We start from the raw sequence: 20,399 nt of genomic DNA, 5'->3' as shown, positions 1-20,399 counted from the left end.
TCCCTTGTTTCTACCACTTTATCTTGCTTCTTTGTGTGAGCTGTGATTGTCTGTTGTCCCTGAGACATCATGGTGTTACTGTATTTAGATCTCTGTTAACTGTGAAGAGCAGCCAAGGGTGAGTCAGGCTCTTCTTGGTGGTTTTTTATTGTTGGCCCTTTGGTGGAGAAAGAAATGCTGGCTCTCAGTCAGTAAGTGAAGTTGCAGGAGATGTGGGTATAGTTCTGTCTTATGGGTACTGTTGCTGTCTTCTACTCTGTTAGACAAAAAGAACAGTTGAATAACCATCAAAAAAGTGAAAGCACATGGACAAAAAATACACCATGTAATCACACAGGAACAGTAACCAATAAAAGAAAAAATGGGAAATAAAGTAGAAAACCTGCAATATCTGGGGATAGGGCAGTAAGAGAAAAAGTATAGAGAAGGAGAATAATGAAGAAAAAATGGGAAAAATGCAAAAAGAAAAAACAAGGAATGGGGTTAACCATGAGAAAGAAAAAAAAAAATTGGAACCAGGAACACGGAAAAGAAAAAAAGCTGAACACTAGGACCTGGGAGGGGAAGAATAAAGAATGATAGTGAAAAGGATAAAAGTAATAATAGTAGTGGTAGTTTTAAAACACACACAAACAAGCAAACAGAAAGAAAGAAAAATCGGAGGCGGGCAGGACAGGGCACCCAGGCTCTGTCAGAGTGCACAAACTGTGATGGAGTTCCTGTGGGCCCAGAAGGTGGGTGGGAGTGGAGGATGGCCACACCTCCGTTCACCAAGAGGGTGTGGGGTGTAAGAGTAACAAGGGGAATGTTGCACCTTTCCAGTCATCCAGGTCCAGAATGTCCTTGGGGTTACTGGCAAGTGGAGCCTGTTCTTAATCCCCTGGAATCTGGGAGAACACTGTTGCTTTAAATATCCAAAATGGTCAAGCCTTTTGTAAACATTCAAAATGGCTGCACCCTTCAGACAGACAAAAGTCCACAGCTCAGCCTGCCATCCTCTTTGCTGCCTCTCTTTTTATTCCACAGCCACCACAGCAGTCCTCCATTCAGTCCCTGGCTAGCAGGGCTGATTTTTAGGTTAATTTTTGGTCCTACCACCACTCAGCAATATCCAAGCTGTCTGTGCCATCAGGATCGCTGCCAGACCACAGCTCTGTATGTCTCCTTTTTTGGTATTTTCATGCAAATTCTTCTGCTAGTTGGAATTTAGTTCACTTCTATATCCTTCCCTTCAAGGCTCAGGGGTCCAGGATTATCCTCTGTGTCTGTGTTAATTGGTTCCCCTTTTCTTTGTTGAAGAGGGTCTGTGCAGTCTTTCTGCCTATTCTGCCATCTTACTGGAATTCTGTGTGTATTATTCCATTGTGTATATGTACCAGTTTGGTTATCCATTCTTTTGTTGATGGGCACTTAGGTGGTTTCCATCTCTTTGCTATTGTGAGTAGTGCTGGAAAGAATAAGGGTGTTCATGTATCTTTTCTTGTCCTGCCTCTCACTTCTTTAGGATATATACCTAGTAATGAAATTGCTGGATCAAATGGTATTTCTAATTCCAACTTTTTAAGGACTCACCATACCATTCTCCACAATGGTTGTATCATTTTACAGTTCCACCAGCAGTGTACAAGAATCCCAATCTCTCCACATCATCACCAGCATTTGTCAGTTTCTGTCTTGTTGAACTTTGTTATTCGTGCAGGGGTGAGATGGTATTTCTTTGTGGTTTTGATTTGCATCTCTCTAATGATGAAGGAATATCTTCTTTGGTGAAGTGTCTATTCATGTCTTCTGCCCATTTCTTAATTAGATTGTTTGTCTTTTTGTTGTTGAGGTGTTGGGGTTTTCTATAACTTTTAGAGATAAGTCTTTTATTGGGTATGCCATTGCCAGATACTTTTTCCCAATCTGTAGGTTCTCTTTTCACTCTTTTGGAGAAGTCTTTTGAAGCACATAAGTGTTTAATTTTTACAAGGTCCCAACTGTCTAGTTTACCTTCTGCTGTTTGTAGATGTTGGGTTATGCTTGATAGTCTATTTATGCCATAGATTAGGGCCCCTAAGTTTGCCCCTATTTTTTTCCTTGAGGAACTTTATAGTTTCAGGTTTTACATTTAAGTCTTTGATCCATCTGGAGTTACTTTTTGTGTATGGTGTGAGGTATGGATCTTGTTTCATGTTTCTGCAAATAACTAACCAGTGTTGCCAGCACCATTTGTTAGAGGCTCTCTCTCCATTTAATGGGTTTCAGCCCTTAGTCACATATCAGCTCCCCATAGATGGATGCATCTATTTCTGGGTTCTCAATTCTGCTCCACTGATCTATGTGTCTGTCATTGTACCAATGTCAGGCTGTTTTGACTACTGTGGCTGTGTGGTAGAGATCTGAGAGTGTGAGACCTCTTACTTTCTTCTTCTTCTTCAATAGTGCTTTGCTTACCCAAGGTCTCTTTCATTTCCATGTAAAATTAGTGATTGGTTTTTCCATATCCTTAAAGAATGTTGATGGGATCTGGATGGGGATTGCATTGAATGTATAGATTGCTTTGGGTAGTATTGACATTTTCACAATGTTCATTCCTCCTATCCATGACCATAGTATGTTCCATTTATGAAGATCTCTTATGGTCTCTTGAAGTAGTGTTTTATAGTTTTCTTTTTACATGTCTTTTGTGTCCCTGATAAGATTTAATCCCAGGTATTTAATTTTTTGTATTATAGCTATTGTAAATGGTATTTATTTCCTTATTTCCTTTTCAGCAATCTCTTTGCTGGTGTAGAGGAATTCAACTGATTTTTGGATGTTGATCTTATATCCTGCCACTATGCTAAATCTCTCAAATTAGTTCCAGTAGTTTTTGTTTGTTTGTTTGTTTTGCTGTGTCTCTTGGGTTTTCTATGTATAGAATCATATCATTAGCAAATAAGGATAGTTTTACTTATTTCTTACCAATTTGGATGCCTTTGATATCCCTTTCTTGCCTTATTGCCTGGCTAGGACTTCCAATGCAATGATGAATAGAAGTGGTGATACAGGGCATCCTTGTGTGGTTCCCATTCTCAAGGGGAATGGTTTTAGTCTTTCTTCATTGACGATAATGTTGGTTGTTAGATTTGTATATATGTCCTTATTACGTTGAGGAATGTCCCTTCTATTCTTATTTTTCTGAGGGTCTTTTATCAGGCATGGATGTTTGATATTATGGAATGCCTTTTCTGTATTGATTGATATGATTGTGTGGGTCTTTTCCTTTGTTTTACTTATGTGATGGGTTATACTGATTGTTTTTCTAATGTTGAACCATCCTTGCATACCTAGTAATGAACTCCACTTTGTTTATTTTTTGATATGTTGTTGGATTCTGTTGGCCAGGATTTTGTTGAAGATTTTTCATCTATGTTCATGTGGGATATTGGTCTGTAGTTTTCCTTTTTAGTGATGTCTTTTCCTGGTTTGGGTATTGAGGTTATACTTGCTTCTCAAAATGAATTTAGCACTCCATCCTTTTCTGTATTCTGGAATAGTTTGAGTAGGGTTGTTGTCAGTTCCACAGTCTACTGTAGAGTTAGTTACCTATTTGTCTTTGCAATTCTGTTAAAGTCCAATTTACATATTTTGGGACTCTTTCACTGAGTGTATAGACATTTATTATGGCTATGTCCTCTTGTTCAATTGATCCTTTAATCATTATATAATGCCCTTCCTTGTCTCTTATAGTCATTTTTGTCTTAAAGTCAATTATATCAGACGTTAATATTGCAACTCCTGTTCTGTTTTGATTCCTATTTGCTTGATAATGTTTTTTCCAGGCTTTGATTTTTTAGTCTATTTTTGTCCTTGTGTCTAAAATGAACCTCTTGTAGACAGCATATGGATGGGTCATGTTTTCTTACCAAGTCTGCAAATCTACATCTCTTGAATCGTGCATGAATCCATTTGCATTCAGTGCAATTATGGACAGGTATGAATTTGTTGATGTCATATTTGTATGTCTTTTTCATGGGTTGCTGATTTGTTTGTTCCATATACTTTTCTGTGGTGAGCTCATTTTGTTTTTGAATCATGTTATCATTTCCTTCATTGCTATTGTTTTAGTATTTGCTAAATATTTGTGCTTATCCTTTTTTTATTTTGATGTGAAGCTTTATCTTTTCTCTTTGAGGTTACCCTATGAGTTATAATTTTCTTCCCAAGTTTAGAATGGTCCATTCTATCTTGCCATTGCTCTGACTTCTTCACCATTTATAAGTTCTGTGACCACACTATTTTTCTTTTTGGTTTGTAGTTGTCCTCATTTACCAACTGATGTTTCTGGTTCCCTGTTTATAGTCTTGTACAGTTATTTTACTTTGGATACTTCCATAGATGGGTTGGTTTCTGGGTTGTCATCATGTGTGTTAATCATTGGTTGTTGTTTGCTGTTGTCTGTTCTCTGTCCAAAGGACTCCTTTTAGCATCTCTTATAAAGTTGGTCTCATTTTAACAAATTCCTTAAATTTTTTTTATCTGCAATTGTCCTAATTTCACCATGATATTTGAGGGACAATTTTGCTGGGTTTATAAGTTTTGGTTGGAAATTTTTTTCTTTCAAATGTTTATATGTATATCATCCTGTTGCCTTCTTGCCTGTATAGTTTTTGCCAAGAAATCAGAGCTTAGCCTTACTGGTTGCCCTTTGCAAATACTTTTTCCTTTTTCCTATGCCACTCTCAGGATTCATTCTTTGTCTTTTGTTTTGGTGAGTTTGATGATGATATGCCTTTTTTGGGGGTCTATCCTGTTTGGGTCTCGTTGGACTTCTTGAATGGATATATTCTCATCTCATAGCAGGGAAATTCTCTTCCAACAAATCTTGGACAATTTTCTCTGTTGTTTTAACTGTCTCTTCCTGTTCTGAAATTCCAATGACACATAGGTTATTCCTCTTGATGATGTCCCACATGAACCTTAGGCTTTCTTCATTATGTTCTGATGTTTGTTCTGACTGTTCTCTTACCAAAGTAGTATTGAAGTATTAGTCTTCAATCACTAATTTTGTCTTCCATTGATTTGATTCTTCTCCTTTGCCCATTCAATGTGTTATCTATTTCTGAAATTTTAGTATTAATCTTATGGATTTCTATCTGTAGATTTTTTTATTATTTCTAATTTTTCATTTGTTTTGTCATTTTGTTCTTGTATTGTCTTCTCAAATTGTTCCAGGTTTTTTTTTTTTTTTTTTAATTGTCATTATCCTGTGTTTTCCCTAATTTGTCTTTCAATCCATTGAAGATACCCAAATATACTTCTTTTGAATTCTTTATCAGGCAGTTCCAATGCTGATTCTTCCTACAGGATGTTTTGTAGGTCTGTGTCCTGGTCCCTTGTTTCTACTACTTTATCTTATTTCTTCATATGGACTCTGATGGTGTGTTGTCTCCAAGACATTGTGACTTTGTTGTATTTATATTTAATTGGTGATTATATGTTGGAGTGATTCACCAAGTTTGTGTTTTTTTTTTTTTCTTTGTTTTGTTTTCATATATCCAAATAAGCAGGGTATTGTGCTCCTCTATTCACTACTTGGTAGCACTTAAGTACTCACCATCTGTCTCCTGGTGGGTGTGTTAGAGAATGAGAGTGAGTGCACAGATCTCTGTTAGCTGTTTGTGAAGAGCAGGTAAGGGTGTGTCAGGTTCATATCAGCTGTCACATCTGTCATTGGCCACTTGGTGCAGAAGCAAGTGGTGGCCTTCACTCAGTAGGGCTGAAGGAGATGTGGCTATGGTTGTGTTGTATGGATATGGTTAGTGTCTCTCACTCAGAGAAAAACAACACTCAAAATAAATAAATAAAAACAAGAGGACAAAAAACACACACCACATAAGCACACAGAAACAATCCCCAAAGGAAGAAAGAAAAACAAAAAAAAAAAAAAAAGGAAAGGTGATAAATGAGAGGAAATGCTTTTAGAAAGCAAATAAATAAATAAATAAATAAAGATAAAATTTGGGGGAAGTGGAAATAAATGAAAAGAGCTAGAATAAAAGAAAAAAATGCCAAAAAAAAAACCCCCAAATACTGGAACCAAGGAATGGTAAAAGAAAGAATAAAAAGTAAAAGGAAGAAAAAATAATTTAAAAACAAAAATCTAGGGATGGGGGGGTATGGGGCAGGGCACCCAGATTCCATCAGAGCACACAGAGTAGAATGGAATTGCTACCACTCCAGAAGGTGGGTGGAGGCAGGGGATGGTTGCACTTCCATTCACTAAGAAGGTATGGGTTACAAGAGTAACAAGGGGAATATTGCACCTTTCCAGTCACCAGCCTCCAGTGTGATTGACTGTGCTGTCCTCAGCAAGCAGAGCCTATTCTTAGGTCACTGGAATTGGAATGCTGCTGCTTTAAATAACCAAAACGGCCATACCACTTGTAAACACTCAGAATAGCTGCACCCTCTGGACAGCCCAAAGTCCATAGCTCAGTTTGCCTCCTTTTTTTGCTGGTACCCTTTTTAGTCATCAGTCACTGGTACAGTTGTTCATGCAGTCCTTGGTGAGCAGGGCCTATTTTTAGGTTACTGCCCAGGTCCTAACACCACTTGTAATATTCAGACTAGCTGCCCCATCACAATAGCTGACAGTCCACAGCTCCGTTTGTCTCATTATTCAGTTTTCATTCAGGTTCTTCTACTAGTTGGTATTTAATCCACTTCTGTATCTTTCCTTTTGAAGCTCAGGCTCCAGGAGTATCTTCTGTATCTGTGTCTGTTGGTTTGTGTTTTCTTTGTTGAAGAGGGTCTGTGTAGCTTGTCTGTCTATTCTGCCACCTTACCAGAAGTCCAGGAAAATGGCTTTTTCAACTGAGATAATGATAAACAGAAGGTCTATTTTGTTTTTTCCTAATATGCACTATCCATCCCAAACAAGAGTCAGATAGATCTTAATATCTGCAAACTCAAACAGAATACTGAGACTTTAGGATGGCACCTAAGAACAACTTTTTGCCCTAAAAGCTCAGGGGCTATTTCTTTAAAAGAGCTGCTGTGAAGGAGCCCTTATGGTCCAAAGGTTAAGTGCTCAGCTGCTAACTAGAAGGTTGGCAGTTCAAATCAACTTTGCCGCTCTGTGGGAGAAAGACCTGACAATCTGCTCCCATAAAAATGACAGCATAGAAAACCCTTTGAGGAAATTCTGCTCTGTCACATGGGGTCACTTTGAGTTGGAATCAGCTTACTGGCACACAACAACAACATACAATATACATAGCAAATGGGAAACACACTAACAATAAAAGAGCTGCTTTGATAACTGTTGGGAGGCCTCTGCGTTACTGAGGAAGGAGCGCGGGTGGTGGTATGGTTAAGGCATTTGGCTGCTAACAAGAAGGTTAGTGGTTTGAACCCACTAGCTGCTCTGCAGGAGAAAGATTAGGCTGTCTGCTCTCATAAAGATTTACAGCCTTGGAAATCCTATGGGGGTCGCTGTGAGTCAGAATCAACTTGATGGCAGTGGGTTTGCTTTTGGTTTGAGTGTTACTGACATTGTTAGCGGCCAGCCTTGGTGAAGTGGCTGATTTTTTCCTGCACATCCAAGAGATCTGCACAGGAATACTAATCATCAGAGACAGCTTCAGGAGGAGGAGACCTGTGCAGTCACACAGGAAACTCCATGTTGTCACAGTCTTGAAATTCGGTTTTGATGTTACTTTATTGTGATTTAGGTGAAACTTTACAGAGCAAATTGGTTTTCCATTCAACAGTTCATATACATTTTGTTTTGTGACATTCATTGCAGTCTTCACAGGGTAACAGTTTCCTCTCTGTTTACCATTGTCATTTGTCCTTCTTTTCTATCCCTTCCTGCCTTGTAAGCTTTATCCCTGGGCAAATGTGGCCCCTTGATCTCGTATGGTTGATTGTTCTAAGGAATACACATTTCCCTGGTATTATTTTTCTACCTTATAGGCCTAAGGCACTTGACTGCTAACCAGAAGGCTGGTGGTTCAAACCCACCAGCCACACCTCAGAAGGAAGGTTGGGTAGTCTACTTCCATAGTGATACCTACCACCTTGGAAACCCAAGGAGGGGTCGCTGAGTCGGGTCTCACTTGACAGCACATAACAATAACATAGGCCTGTCTTATCATTTGGCTGAAAGTTGAGCCATGGGGGTGAGTTTAGTTCCAGGCTTGAAGGGTGCCTAAGGGCCATAGTCTACATAGTCTAAGGAGTTCCACCAGTCTCTATCAGACCAGTAAGCCTAGTCCTTTTTATGATTTTGAGTTTTGTTTCTTTCACATTTTTTCCCCACTGTATCCAAGACTCCTATTGTGATCCCTTTCAGAGCGGTCAACAGTAGTAGCTGGGCACTATCTAGTTCTTCTGGTCTCATGGTCATGGACCTCAACAGCTTTTAACAAAGGACCTGCACTTAAATTTTTCACTAGGGCCCATAAGTTACGGAGCTGATCCTGCTAATAATAATAATTCTACTAGAGTGCATTACTGTTTACCCAGAGTCATTGTCATACTGGATCTTTACAAAAGTACTATGAGTAGGGCTGTCAATCATAGTCATTTTATAGGTGTAACCTGCTTTAGTCACTAACCTAATCTTTCCACACTTCAGTCATTCCAGAGCCCCCATCACAAGTACTGTCATATTCAGTACCATCTGCATTATTAGTATTTTCCTTTAAACCAAATCATTTTGTACCTAAATATATTTTTAAAAGGAAGCTAAAATACTACTGAAAGTAGAAAGCCATTTATTTCTTGTTTTGCAGGGAAAGTTACCACAAAAATAAATACACCCACTCATCACATATCAACATGTTAGGTTTCAAAGACCAAGTTGTTTTGTGAAAATTGGTGTTAGGCAAAAATGGAGGATGACAACATCATTATATAACTGTCAAACCACTGAGAATCATGGCCCAGCTAAGTTGAAATGTAACCTAACTGTCACAGCCAGCATTACTCTGACCTAAGACCTTAGCATTCATTACTGGCAAATATACACCATTAATGTGCAGAATAGTCACAGAGCAGGTTTTTTCCTATTGTCATAAATGTGAAATGTCAGATAAGGGGATACTTGTTAAGTGAGGAGGCGTATGACAGAAACAAATGAGTGCCCTCATAGTGAGCTGGACCCTGATGCCTTACCCAGATACTGAGCCCAAGATCTGCTCTGTGTTAAATAGAGAATTAGCAAGTGCAGAAAGATGTTAAAGACACAGTAACACCAAACACAGCCTTGCTGCTTGGTGTGAGCAGGAAAATTGAAGGAAACTAATGTCCCCTCAATGGAGTCCTGGTTGCACAGTGGTTAAGCTAACCAGAAGGTCAGTGGTGCAAACCAACTCTGAGAAAGATGTGGCAGCCTGCTTTTGCAATAAGATTACAGCCTTAGATTTGGAATCAATATGATGACAGCAGGGTTGGGTAACATTCCCTCGAGGAGTCCTGGTGGCACAATGTTTAAGAACTTGGTTGCTAACTGAAAGGTCAGTGATTTTAATCTGCTGAGGGGCTCTGCATGAGAAACACCTGGCAGTCTGTTCCTGTAAAGATTAAAACCCATTGCTATCAATTCCATTTCAACTGATAGTGACCCTATAGGGCACAAGAGAACTGCCCCGTAGGCTTTCTAAGGCTGTTATCCTTGCAGAAGCAGACTGTTACATCTTCCTCCTGAGGAGTGACTTGTGGGTTCAGATTGCCTGCCTTTAGGTTAGCAGCTTAGTACTTAATCACTGCACTACCAGGGCTCCTTTCCCGTAAAGATTCCAGCCTAGGATACCCTATGGGGCAGTTCCACTCTGTCATATGGAGTCACCTTGAGTCAGAATCCACTTGATGACACACAACGTTCCCTCTCCAGGTCCCAGTTATGTGAGGTCATGTGGGTGTACCATGCAAACTCAGCACAGCCAGTGAGAGCCCCTAAGCAGTGAGGAGGGGGCAGAAAGGGTTGCACGAAAAGCCCGGAGCTTCCTGAGAGATGGGTTAGCCTGGTCCTCTGGGGGGTAGGCCCATAAGGGTCCTCTAGACCAGTAGTTTTCAACTCTGGTGCACATTAGAACCACCTGGGCAACTTCACATCCTAATGTCTGGGACCCACCCAGACCACCACGAATGAGGATCATGTCACTCCATCCGTTCTACTCACCACCACCACCACCAAGCCCTCCCGCAGGACCACTCCTGTCGTTCATGGAAGTAGAAGAGGATGGCCAGCAATCCTTTCCCCTCAATTACCAGCATCTTGTTTTTCTTCCTCTACCAGACGCTAACCAACTGGTGCAATTCCTTAAGGAAATTCCAGAGGACACGCTGGTGCTGGTGGCCTCTTATGATGATCCAGGGTCCAAGTAAGTGGAAAGCTCATGCCTCCGGTCCTGTACCCTCTTAGCTGCTTTCTGTGGCTCCATCCTCTGACAGTCTAGCCTCCTTGAATAATCAGACATGTGCACAAAGAGGTGTTCTAGGGTTTTCACCGTAGCCTTGCTTGCAGCAGTGGAAAAATAGAAACAATCTCCTTGTCCAGTGATACCTAGCTAGTTTATAAATGATATATTGCAATTATCTGATGCTATGGTATGTTCGAGCCTGGCAGCACAGTGGTTAAGTGCTCAGCTGCTAACAAAAATGTCAGTGGTCTAAACCCAGCCAGCAGCTCCATGGGACAAAGACTCGACAATCTGTTTCCATAAAAATGATGTGCCATCAAGTCAATTCCAACCCTATAGACAGAGTAGAACTGCCCCAACTGCCCCACAGGGTTTCCAAGGCTATAAATCTTTATGGAAGCAGACTGCCATATCTTTCTCCCATGGGAGCAGCTGGTAGATTCAAATCACTGTCCTTGAGGTTAGCAGCTGAGTGCTGTAACCATTGCACCTCCAGGGCTCCTTTCCCATAAAAAGATTACAGCTTAGGAAACCCTACAGGGGCAGTTCTACTCTATCACATGGGGCCAGTCTGAGTCAAAACCGACTGGATGGCACATGACAGCAAGTGATGTTATAATACATACCATATGGACTTAAATTATGGTATAGTGCAGCAGAAAGGATGATGTGGAAAATAAGGACATTTAAAAAAAAAACTTTGACAGCTAAGTAGGGGGGAAAAAGTTTACAAAACAGTCGGTATGATCCCACTGTGCATGGAAAAATAGACATGGGGAAAATATGTTGTTTACAATGATTATGTCAAGAGGAGTGAGACTGTATTTTTCAGTTACTTCTTTGTGATTTTCCAAATGAATGTGAATATTTATTATCAGAAGACAAAATGTTTCAACAGCTCTCCAGCCCCATCTGACTCCCCTTTTGGAGGGAAAGGCTTGGGACACCTCTGCCCTGGTTTTTCCTGAGCGTGACCAAGTGTCTTATTTTACTGGTTCCAGTCAGGTACAGGTGCCAAACACAGTGGAGGGCAGGGCGTGTCCTTGTGCACCTCGTCCTCCTGTCCCGCCACTGTGGCTCCCTCTCAACCCACCGCTGTGCCCTATCTTCTCTGTTCCCTGCAGAATGAATGATGAGATCAGGAAGCTCTTTTCTGACTTGGGGAGTTCCTATGCCAAGCAACTTGGATTCCGAGACAGCTGGGTCTTCATAGGAGCCAAAAATCTCAAGAGTAAAAGCCCCTTTGAGCAGGTGGGTTCCTGGCCATCTCCCAGGACAGAGAAGGATGAGGTGCGAGCTGGGGGTGCAGAGGACAGTCACCTGTAAACCTGATGCTGTAGAGCTGACAGAGACTCATGGCACCTCCATGTGTTTCAGAGTAGAACAGCCCCATGGGGCTTTGCCTGTGATCTTTACGGGAGCCGGTCTGCAGGTCTTTCTCTCCTGGAGCCTCTGGGTGGGTTCAAACAGACAAACTGTTGGTTAGCAGTCAAGCACAAACTGTTTGCACCACTCAGGGACCCCTGACACCCACCCACCACTGGTAGGAAGTAGTCTCTACACAGGGTTGGGTGGGGCGACCTCTAGGTGTCATTCACACGAATGGTCAAGTTCATCTAACTGGCCAGTCTCCCAGTTGAAATCTGTCTTGACCATGTTGCAAGGAAGTAGCTCATGTATAAATGCATGAAAAAGAAGGAAAGGAGAAAAAAGGGATGGAGAAAGAGAAAGGAATGTAGTTCTAATGGAGTCTGTGTCAGGGGGGAGGGAGAGCCCAGAGCAGGGGGCAGAGCACCTGGCTTCTGGTCCCCATTGTGACGAAGGGGCTTGGAGCAGGTGGGCTCTGAGGCCCCTTGAAGCTCAGTGTGGAGAGGATGCTCACAGCCCAGGGGAGCGCCTCTGGATGTGTAGGAGGAATCGGGAAGGGTCCACAGTGTAGGGCCCACAGGCACTACCCCAGAGTCCTGGGCAGGAGAGGCCTGTGAGGTGCCCCGATAATGAGTTTGAGGAGTACCCCTCGGAGGGAGGAGGGGTTGAACAGAAGCGCCAGGAAATGCTGTGTCTTCTTCCCTTGTTAAGGTAGCCCCCATCTTTGTACCCTCTCCACTTCTGAAACCTGAGGGGTTGGCCAGCTTGTCCCAGCTGTCTCCAGGGATGAAAAAAAACATTCCACCTTTGTCCACATCCTAGGACAGGGGCTGAGGGTCAATGCTCCTGACACACAGAACCACTACTGAGGAGTGTAGAGCCAGGGGTGCTTAGGAGTGACCCACCAGCCTGGTGGTAAGATTGACTCTGTAAAAGTTTCCTTTGCGCAGGCAGGGCTCAGAAGGTCATGTAGGGTATTATTTAATATGCACGCTGTAGCAGCTAAGGTAATTACCCCATTTACCCCATGCCTTAGATCACTAGTGCTGTTATAAGACAAATATTGTAAGTAGATAGATATTTTATTTTCTCACAGTTATAGAAAGTTCACATTAGGGGCTTGGTCCTGCCATCCCCGTATGGCATCTCTTTTCCTCAGCAGGGGTGGGCAACTGTATCTAAGCTGCTCTTTGTTTAAATGTGTGTGGGGGGGGGCTGGTGTTGGTGTTAGTGATTTGAGTGAAACTTTACAGAGCAAATTCATTTTCCATACATTGTACATGCAGTTCGTACATTTTGTTTCATGACATTTCTTGCAATCCCCATAATGTAGCAACTCTCTTCCCACTTCCTCTCTGTGGTTACCTTTTCCCTGTGTCCTCCTTTCCTATGTATTTCTGCCTGCTGAGCTATCTTCCAGTCCAAATGCTGCCATTCTGATGTCTCATGCTTGAGTGTTCTAAGGGGTATAGCTTCCTGGTGGAAATGTTTACTTTATAGGCCTGTGTATTGTTTGGCTAAAAGCCATGGAGTGAGTTCAATTCCAGGTCCCAACAGTGACTAGGGGCTATAATCTCAGGAGTTTCACCAGTCTCTATCAGACCAGCCAACCTAGACTTTATTATGATTTTGAGTTTTGTTCTATACTTTTTCCCACTCTGCCTATATAGAAGCTCCTATTGATTCTTTTCTAAGTGTTTGACAGTGGTACCCTGGCACCATCTAGTTCTGTTCTCAGGGTCATGTAGGCTGAGGTTTGGATGGTCCACTAGTCCCCTTGGACTAATTGTTGTTTCCATGCATCTTTGATGTTTTACATCCTTCTGTGCTCTGGATAAGGAGAGGCCATTTGTTGCATTTTAGATGGCTACTTGCAAGCTTTTAAGACCCCAGTTACTACACACCAAAGTAGGATGTAAAACAATGTTTTTGTGTACCATGTTACCCCAATGTGGCTTGATGTCCTCTGTGACCAAGTGCCCGAGCCGATGGGCCCAACAACTCCCTCCCTCACAGGGGGCGGGGGGGTTGGCTGTGGCTAAGAAGTTATAACTTTGCCCCCTTTACTGTATTATATATATATAGACATTCCTATAGCACATACACATACATATGTAGAAATATCATCTATCAAACTTACATGTGGTCAAGGGTATATTTCCTTTTGCCTAGACCTACCTGATCATTGAGCCTGTCTTTCTATGTGTTCGCCCGCAGACTTTGTTATTACTAATAATGCAGTACTGTGTGTTTAAAAATATTTCTTTGTTGTATGTACCTGTTGTGCACCTCTCTGTGCCTTTTCCATAGTATTACTGTGTTTCCTTAGTACTAATAAGCTTTTTGTATAGTGCCTTTCCTTTTGTTTTATCCATCTTGCAATTTTCCCTCCCCTCTGCCCCAGTCCCTGGTAACCAACAAATAGTTTCCTTACATATGTAAACCTTCCTTTGACTTTTTACAGTGGTGAACTAATAGAATATGTGTCCTTCTGTGATTGACTAACTTCACTCAGCATAATTCACTCAGCATAATGTTCTCCAAGTTCATCCAAATTATGAGGTATTTCCCAGATTCTGTGTTATTCTTTAGGATTGTAGGATTGCATAGTATTCCATTATGTGTTTGTACCATAGTTTGGTTATCTGTTCCTCAACTGATGGGCACCCAGGTTGTTTCCATCTTTTGGCTGTTGTAAATAGTCTGCAATGAACGTTATTCTTGTCCTGGTTCTCACTTCTTTTTTTTTTTTTAAATTGTGACTTAGGTGGAAATTTACAGAGCAAATTCACTTTTGATACAGCAGTTCACATACACTTTATCTCATGACTTTGCTACAATTTACCGCAATGCAACAACTCCCCTCCCACTTCCTCCTGATAGTACCTCTTTCCTGTGTCCAACCCTCCATGTACTCCTGCTCCCTGAGCTGTCTCGCTATACATAAACAGCCCTTCTATTCTCCCATGATTGTTCTCTCCAAGGAATCTACCTCAGGTAAATGTTCAACTCCTATGCCTGTCTTTTGTTTGGCTGGAAGCCACAGGTGTGGGTTCAATTCCACACCTGAAGGGCAGCTAGGGGCCATAGTCTCAGTAGTTCCACCAGGCTCCATCGGACCAGCAAACCTGGTGCCCCCCTCTTTTTTTTTCCTTCCAAAGGATTTTTAGTTTTGTTCCACATTGTTCTCCCTCTCTATCCAGAATTTCCTACATAGATCACATGGTGTACCATTCGCTAGGACTAATTGTTTCTGTGAGTCTCTGGTTTTCTTCATTCTTCTTTATTCTGGATGAGGAGAGACCCGTTGTTGCATCTAGATGGCTGCTTGCAAGCTTTTAAGATCCCAGTCGCTACTCACCAAAGTAGGAGGTGGAACAATGTTTTTTGTAGTATGTTATGCCAATTGAGCTTGCTGTCCCCTGCGACTGTGGGCCCTAGCCCACAGGTTCAACTACGCGGTTCCTCTGGGTAGCTGGCTGTGACCAAAAAGTGACCACAACCCTGCCCCTTGTCAGCTCTACTATACACCTGGGAATTCTGATCATTCACATAAACTTATAGGACCATTGTCTGCCAACCCTATATATGATCTTGGATACACTTTCCATTTTATAGACATACCTAATAGTTCAGGCTGTCCCATCTATCTACCCATATACCCATGTTTGCCTTCACTGACAGCACAGTACTATGTGTGCAAAAGGGTTCATCTTTGTTGTCTGTACCTCGCATGTAACTCTCTATGTCTTCCTCTTCCTCAATGCCACTATGTTGATCACTCACATTTGGTGCATCGCCCTTCTCTTCACCCATATCAATACTTATCTCTATCTGTCTAACAGTGTTCCCTACCCTACCCTCCCACCCCTGGTAACCAACAAAGAAAATTTCCTTCCATATCTAAACCTTTCTTTGACTTTTACAATATTACAATAACGGACTAATACAATATTTGTCCTTTTGTGATTAACTTATTTCACTCAGCATAATGTCCTCCAAGTTCATCCATGTTATGCGGTGTTTAGCAGATTCTACATTATTCTTTAGCATTGCATACTATTCCATTGTGTGTATGTACCATAGTGTGGTTATCCATTCCTCAGTTGATGACACCTAGGTTGTTTCCATCTTTTGGCTATTGTAAATAGTGCTGCGATGAACATGGGTGTGCATATGTCTGTTCTTGTCCTGGCTCTCACTTCTTTAGAATATATACCTAGTAAAGGAATGTCTGGGTCAAATGGTATTTCCAATTCCAACTTTTGACGGAATTGCCATACTGCTTTCCACAGTGGTTGTACCATCTCTCTGCAACTGCACCAGCATTTGTTATTTTCTGTCTTGTTGAACTTTGCTACTAGTGCTGGAGCAAGATGGTATCTCATCTCTCTAATGGCTAATGACATTGATTTCTTCATGTGTTTGTTGGCTGCCTGAATATCTTCTTTAGTGAATAGTGAAGTATCTGTTCATGTCCTTTGCCCATTTTTTGTCTTTTTGATGTCGAGGTGTTGGAGTTTTCTTAAATTTTAGAGATAAGTCCCTTCTCAGATATGTCATTGCTGAATATTTTTTCCCCAATCTGTAGGTTCTCTTTTAACTCTTTTGGAGAAGTCTTTTGATGTGCATTAAAATTTGATTTTGACAAGGTCTCAATCATCTAGTTTAACTTCTGTTTGTACATTTTCACTTACGTTTAATAGTCTATTAATGTCATAAAATATGCCCCCTATTTTTTCTGTGATAAACTTTGTTTTACATTTATGTCTGTGATCCATCTGGAGTTAGTTTTTGTGTAGGGTTGTTTCATTTTTCTGCAAATGGATATACAGTTTTGCCAGCGCTATTTGTTAAAGAGATTTTCTGTTCCCCATTGAATGGATTTTGGACCTTTGTCCAGAGGTGGATGGATCTGATCCTGGGTTCTCAATTCTGTTCCACTCATCTATGTGTCTGTAATTTTATCAATACCAGGCTATTTTAAGTACTGTGGCTGTAGAGTAGGTTGTGAGATTTAGGAGTGTGAGACCTCCTACTTTGTTCTTTTTCTTCAGTAGTGCTTTGCTTATCCAAGGGCTCCTTCTTTTCCATTTAGTGACTGGTTTTTCTATGTCCTTAAAAGATTGCATTGAAGGTATAGATTGCTTTGAGTAGTGTTGACATTTTCACAATTTTCAGTCTTCCTGTCCATGAGTATGATATGTTCTTCCACTTAAGTAGATCTCTTATAGTTTCTTGAAGTAGTGTATTGTAGTTTTCTTTGAACAGGTCTTTAGTGTCCCTGGTATAATTCATTCCCAAGTATTTCATCTCCTTGGTAGCTATTGTAAATGGTAATCTGCTCTTTTTATAACCCAGACGTGATACCCTACACTAGTATGAACTCATGAATGTAACTGAGGACATCCTGTTATATCCACATGTACAGGGATTAGGATTCCATCTTTCATTCATAACCATTGTAATTTACAGATGCAGAAATGGAGACTCAGAGAGGTGTTAAGCCACTTGTTTAGGGGTCAGATCTACTCAGTAATGCTAACGTCTCTTTCAATCCAGGTCTGCTGCCTCTACAGACTTTTGGTCTTTATGCTTTCAGAATGTTCTTTCCAGCCAAGCACAGGAATATGACTACAGGGGAATAGATCAGGAGGCAGGGAGGGCTGATGCAAGAATCAGACAAGACAACAGGCTTAGAGGGGGAGAAGCTGTGGGAAGGCAGAGAAGGGATAGGTTCAGTCCCTGCTGAGGTCCAGGGAGGTTCAGGATTGAGGTAGAAGGATTTTTGCTTTATCTGTAAATTTTGGCCTGATTTATATATGTTTCTGTTTACAAAAATGCAATCTATTCATTTGCAACTGGTTTTTGTATTCAAAGCCACTGCTATCGAATAGATTGCAATTCATAGCAACCCTAAAGTACAGGGTAGAACTGCCCCATAGGGGTTCCAAGGCTATACATTTTTAGGGAAGCAGACTGCCACATCTTTCTTCCATCTTCCATGGAGTGGCTGGTGGGTTTGTACTACCAACCTTTTGGTTAGCAGCTCAATGCTGTAAGCACATCAGCACCAGAGCTCCTTTATTCTGTTCCAGTAATTACAGATTAGTTTTTAAAAAGAAGGAATAGTACAATATGACCTGTGTTAGAAGAGAAAATGAGAGGACTCTCAGCTTTGATCCTCTGGGTGAAGAAGGCAGGGGCTGCCGGACTCTAGAAGGTCCATAGAGGGTTGGGGAGCAGGAGGGTAGGGCTCGTATAGGAAGTGGGGCTGGAGGCCACTCTGGCAGAGTGAGCACTGTTCTTCCTTGAAGTAAAGATTCCAAACCCTTATAATCTGGGCCGAGACAGCAAATGAACATACCTATATAACTAAGAAAACTTACACCATCTTTTACTTGATATTTATGACCTGGTACCTAATAACCAAAAATACACCAAAAACCATAATGTACCGAAAACCAACTTCTCCATGGTTCTCACATATGGGAACTGGGTTTTAGAGAAGAGGAATTCAGATTTAAAAAAAAAAAACAAACTTGTGATTTGGGTGAAAGTTTACAGAACAAATTGGTTTTCTATTCCCCAGTTCATACACACTGCCCTCTGAGCTATTTCCCTGTTCAAATATACTCTCACCAGCACTGTATTGTATGAGGGTTCCAATCTCTCCACACCCTTGTCAGCATTTTTTATTTTTCTGCCTTGTTGAATGTTGCTATTATGGCTAGGGTGAGACTATATCTCATTGTTTTGATTTGCAACTCTCTAATGGGTAATGGTCATAAGCATGTTTTCATGTGTTTGTTGACCACAGGTATATCTTCTATAGTGAAGTGTCTGTTCATGTTCTTTGCCTATTTTTGAACTGGATTGTCTTTTTAATGATGAGGTATTGGCATTTTCTATAAATTTTAGAGCTACATCCCTTGTCAGACATATCATAGCCAAATATATTTTCACAGTCTGTAGGTTATCTTTTCACTCTTGTGAGAAATCTTTCAATGCACAAAAGTCCCTGGTCAACTAGCTTAACTTCTGTTGCTTGTGCATTTTGGCTTATTCTTGGTAGTCTATCCTATAAATTAGGGCTGCTAGGTTTGCCCCTATTTTGTTTGATTAAATGTGTTGCTTTGGGTTTTACATCTAGGTCTTTGATCCTTCTTGAGTTCGTTTTTGTGTGGGGTATGGATCTTGTTTCTTTTTTTCTACAAATAGCTTTCTAGTTTTGCCAGCACTATTTGCTAAAGAGGCTTTCTCTCCTGCATTTAATAGATTTTAACCCTTTGTCAAAGATCAGCTGTCCATAGGTCAATGGATCTAATTAATTCTGGGTTCTCAATTTCATGACACTGACTGCAATCCCCACAATTTGCCAGTTACATCCCTGTGTACACACCGCCATTTTGTTCTCCTATGACAGATCATTGCAAGGAGTAAATATAGTTGATGTCAATGTTGTTTGGCTGGAAACCAAAGGCATGAGTTCAACTATAGGCCTGAAGGGTGACTAGGAGCTGTAGTCTCAAGGGGTCTCACAAGGCTCTCAGACCAGTAAACATGGACTTCTTTAATGATTTTGAGTTTTGTTCCACGTTGTCCTCTAACTCTATCCAGGATGTCCTGGCATGGATACTTTTCTAAGTGGCTGACAGTGGTACCAGGGCACCATCTAATTCTTCTGGTCTCATGGGTTTGCAGGGTCCACTAGTCCCTAAGTGTTTCCATATGTCTTTGGTTTTCTTCATTCTTCTTTGCTCTGGATGAGGAGACACCAATTGTTTCATCTAGATGGTCACTTGCAAGTTTTAAAACCCCAGTTGCTACTCAGCAATGTAAGATGTAGAACAATGTTTTTGTGTAACATGTTATGCTAATTTGGCTTGATGTCCCTTGTGACAATGGGTCTAAGACCATGAGCCCAACAACTCACTCCCTCAGGGTGGTTGCCTATGGCTAAGAAGTTATCATAACTTTGCCCCCTATTAGCTGTATTACATATATGAACATTTTTTTTTTTTAATTGTGATTTGGGTGAAGATTTACAGAGCAAATTCACTTTCCATACAGCAGTTCACACACAGTTTACCACAATGCAACAGCTCCCCTCCCACTTCCTCCCCATAGTTACCTCTTCCCAGTGTCCAGCCCTCCATACACTGCTGCCCCCTGACTGACTGCCTGTGCATAAGCAGCCCTTCTTTCTCCCATGATTGTTCTGTTCTCTCCAAGGCGTGTATCTACTTGAGGTGCCTGTCTTCTGCTTGGCTGGAAACCACAGGTGTGGGTTCAATTCCAGACCTGAAGGGCAGCTAGGGACCATAGTCTCAGTGGTTCCACCAGGCTCTATCAGACTAGCAAACCAGGTCCCCACCTTTTTTTTTTCTCCAAATGATTTCCATATTGTTCTCCCTCTCTATCCAGGCTCTCTATCCAGGATCTCCTACATCCATCCCTTCCAAGTGGATGACAGTGGTAGCCGGGAACCATCTAGTTCTCGGGCACCATCTAGTTCTTCTGGTCTCATAGTTGTATAGGCTGCAGATCGGATGGTATACGAGTTGCTAGGACTAATTGTTTCCATGAATTTTGGTTTTCTTCATTCTTCTTTGCTCTGGACGAGGAGAGACCCAT

The 20,399-nt window shown here is 41.3% G+C and overlaps 1 protein-coding gene across 1 annotated transcript in view; it reads left to right on the top strand.

The window, feature by feature from the left end:
* Nucleotides 1-20,399, top strand: part of FAM3D (FAM3 metabolism regulating signaling molecule D) — a 108,416-nt gene that overhangs the window by 79,559 nt on the left and 8,458 nt on the right. Inside the window, 2 exon segments of the mRNA XM_007937305.1 lie at nucleotides 10,271-10,355; nucleotides 11,519-11,645. Of these exon segments, the coding sequence (XP_007935496.1) occupies nucleotides 10,271-10,355; nucleotides 11,519-11,645 (212 nt within the window).

Source organism: Orycteropus afer, unplaced genomic scaffold (assembly GCF_000298275.1).
Source record: "Orycteropus afer afer isolate SDZICR_OR568_19922 unplaced genomic scaffold, OryAfe1.0 scaffold00041, whole genome shotgun sequence".
Lineage (NCBI taxonomy): Eukaryota > Metazoa > Chordata > Mammalia > Tubulidentata > Orycteropodidae > Orycteropus > Orycteropus afer.
The sequence above is the reverse complement of the archived record's forward strand: the minus strand, read 5'-3'. Positions and strand labels throughout refer to the sequence as shown.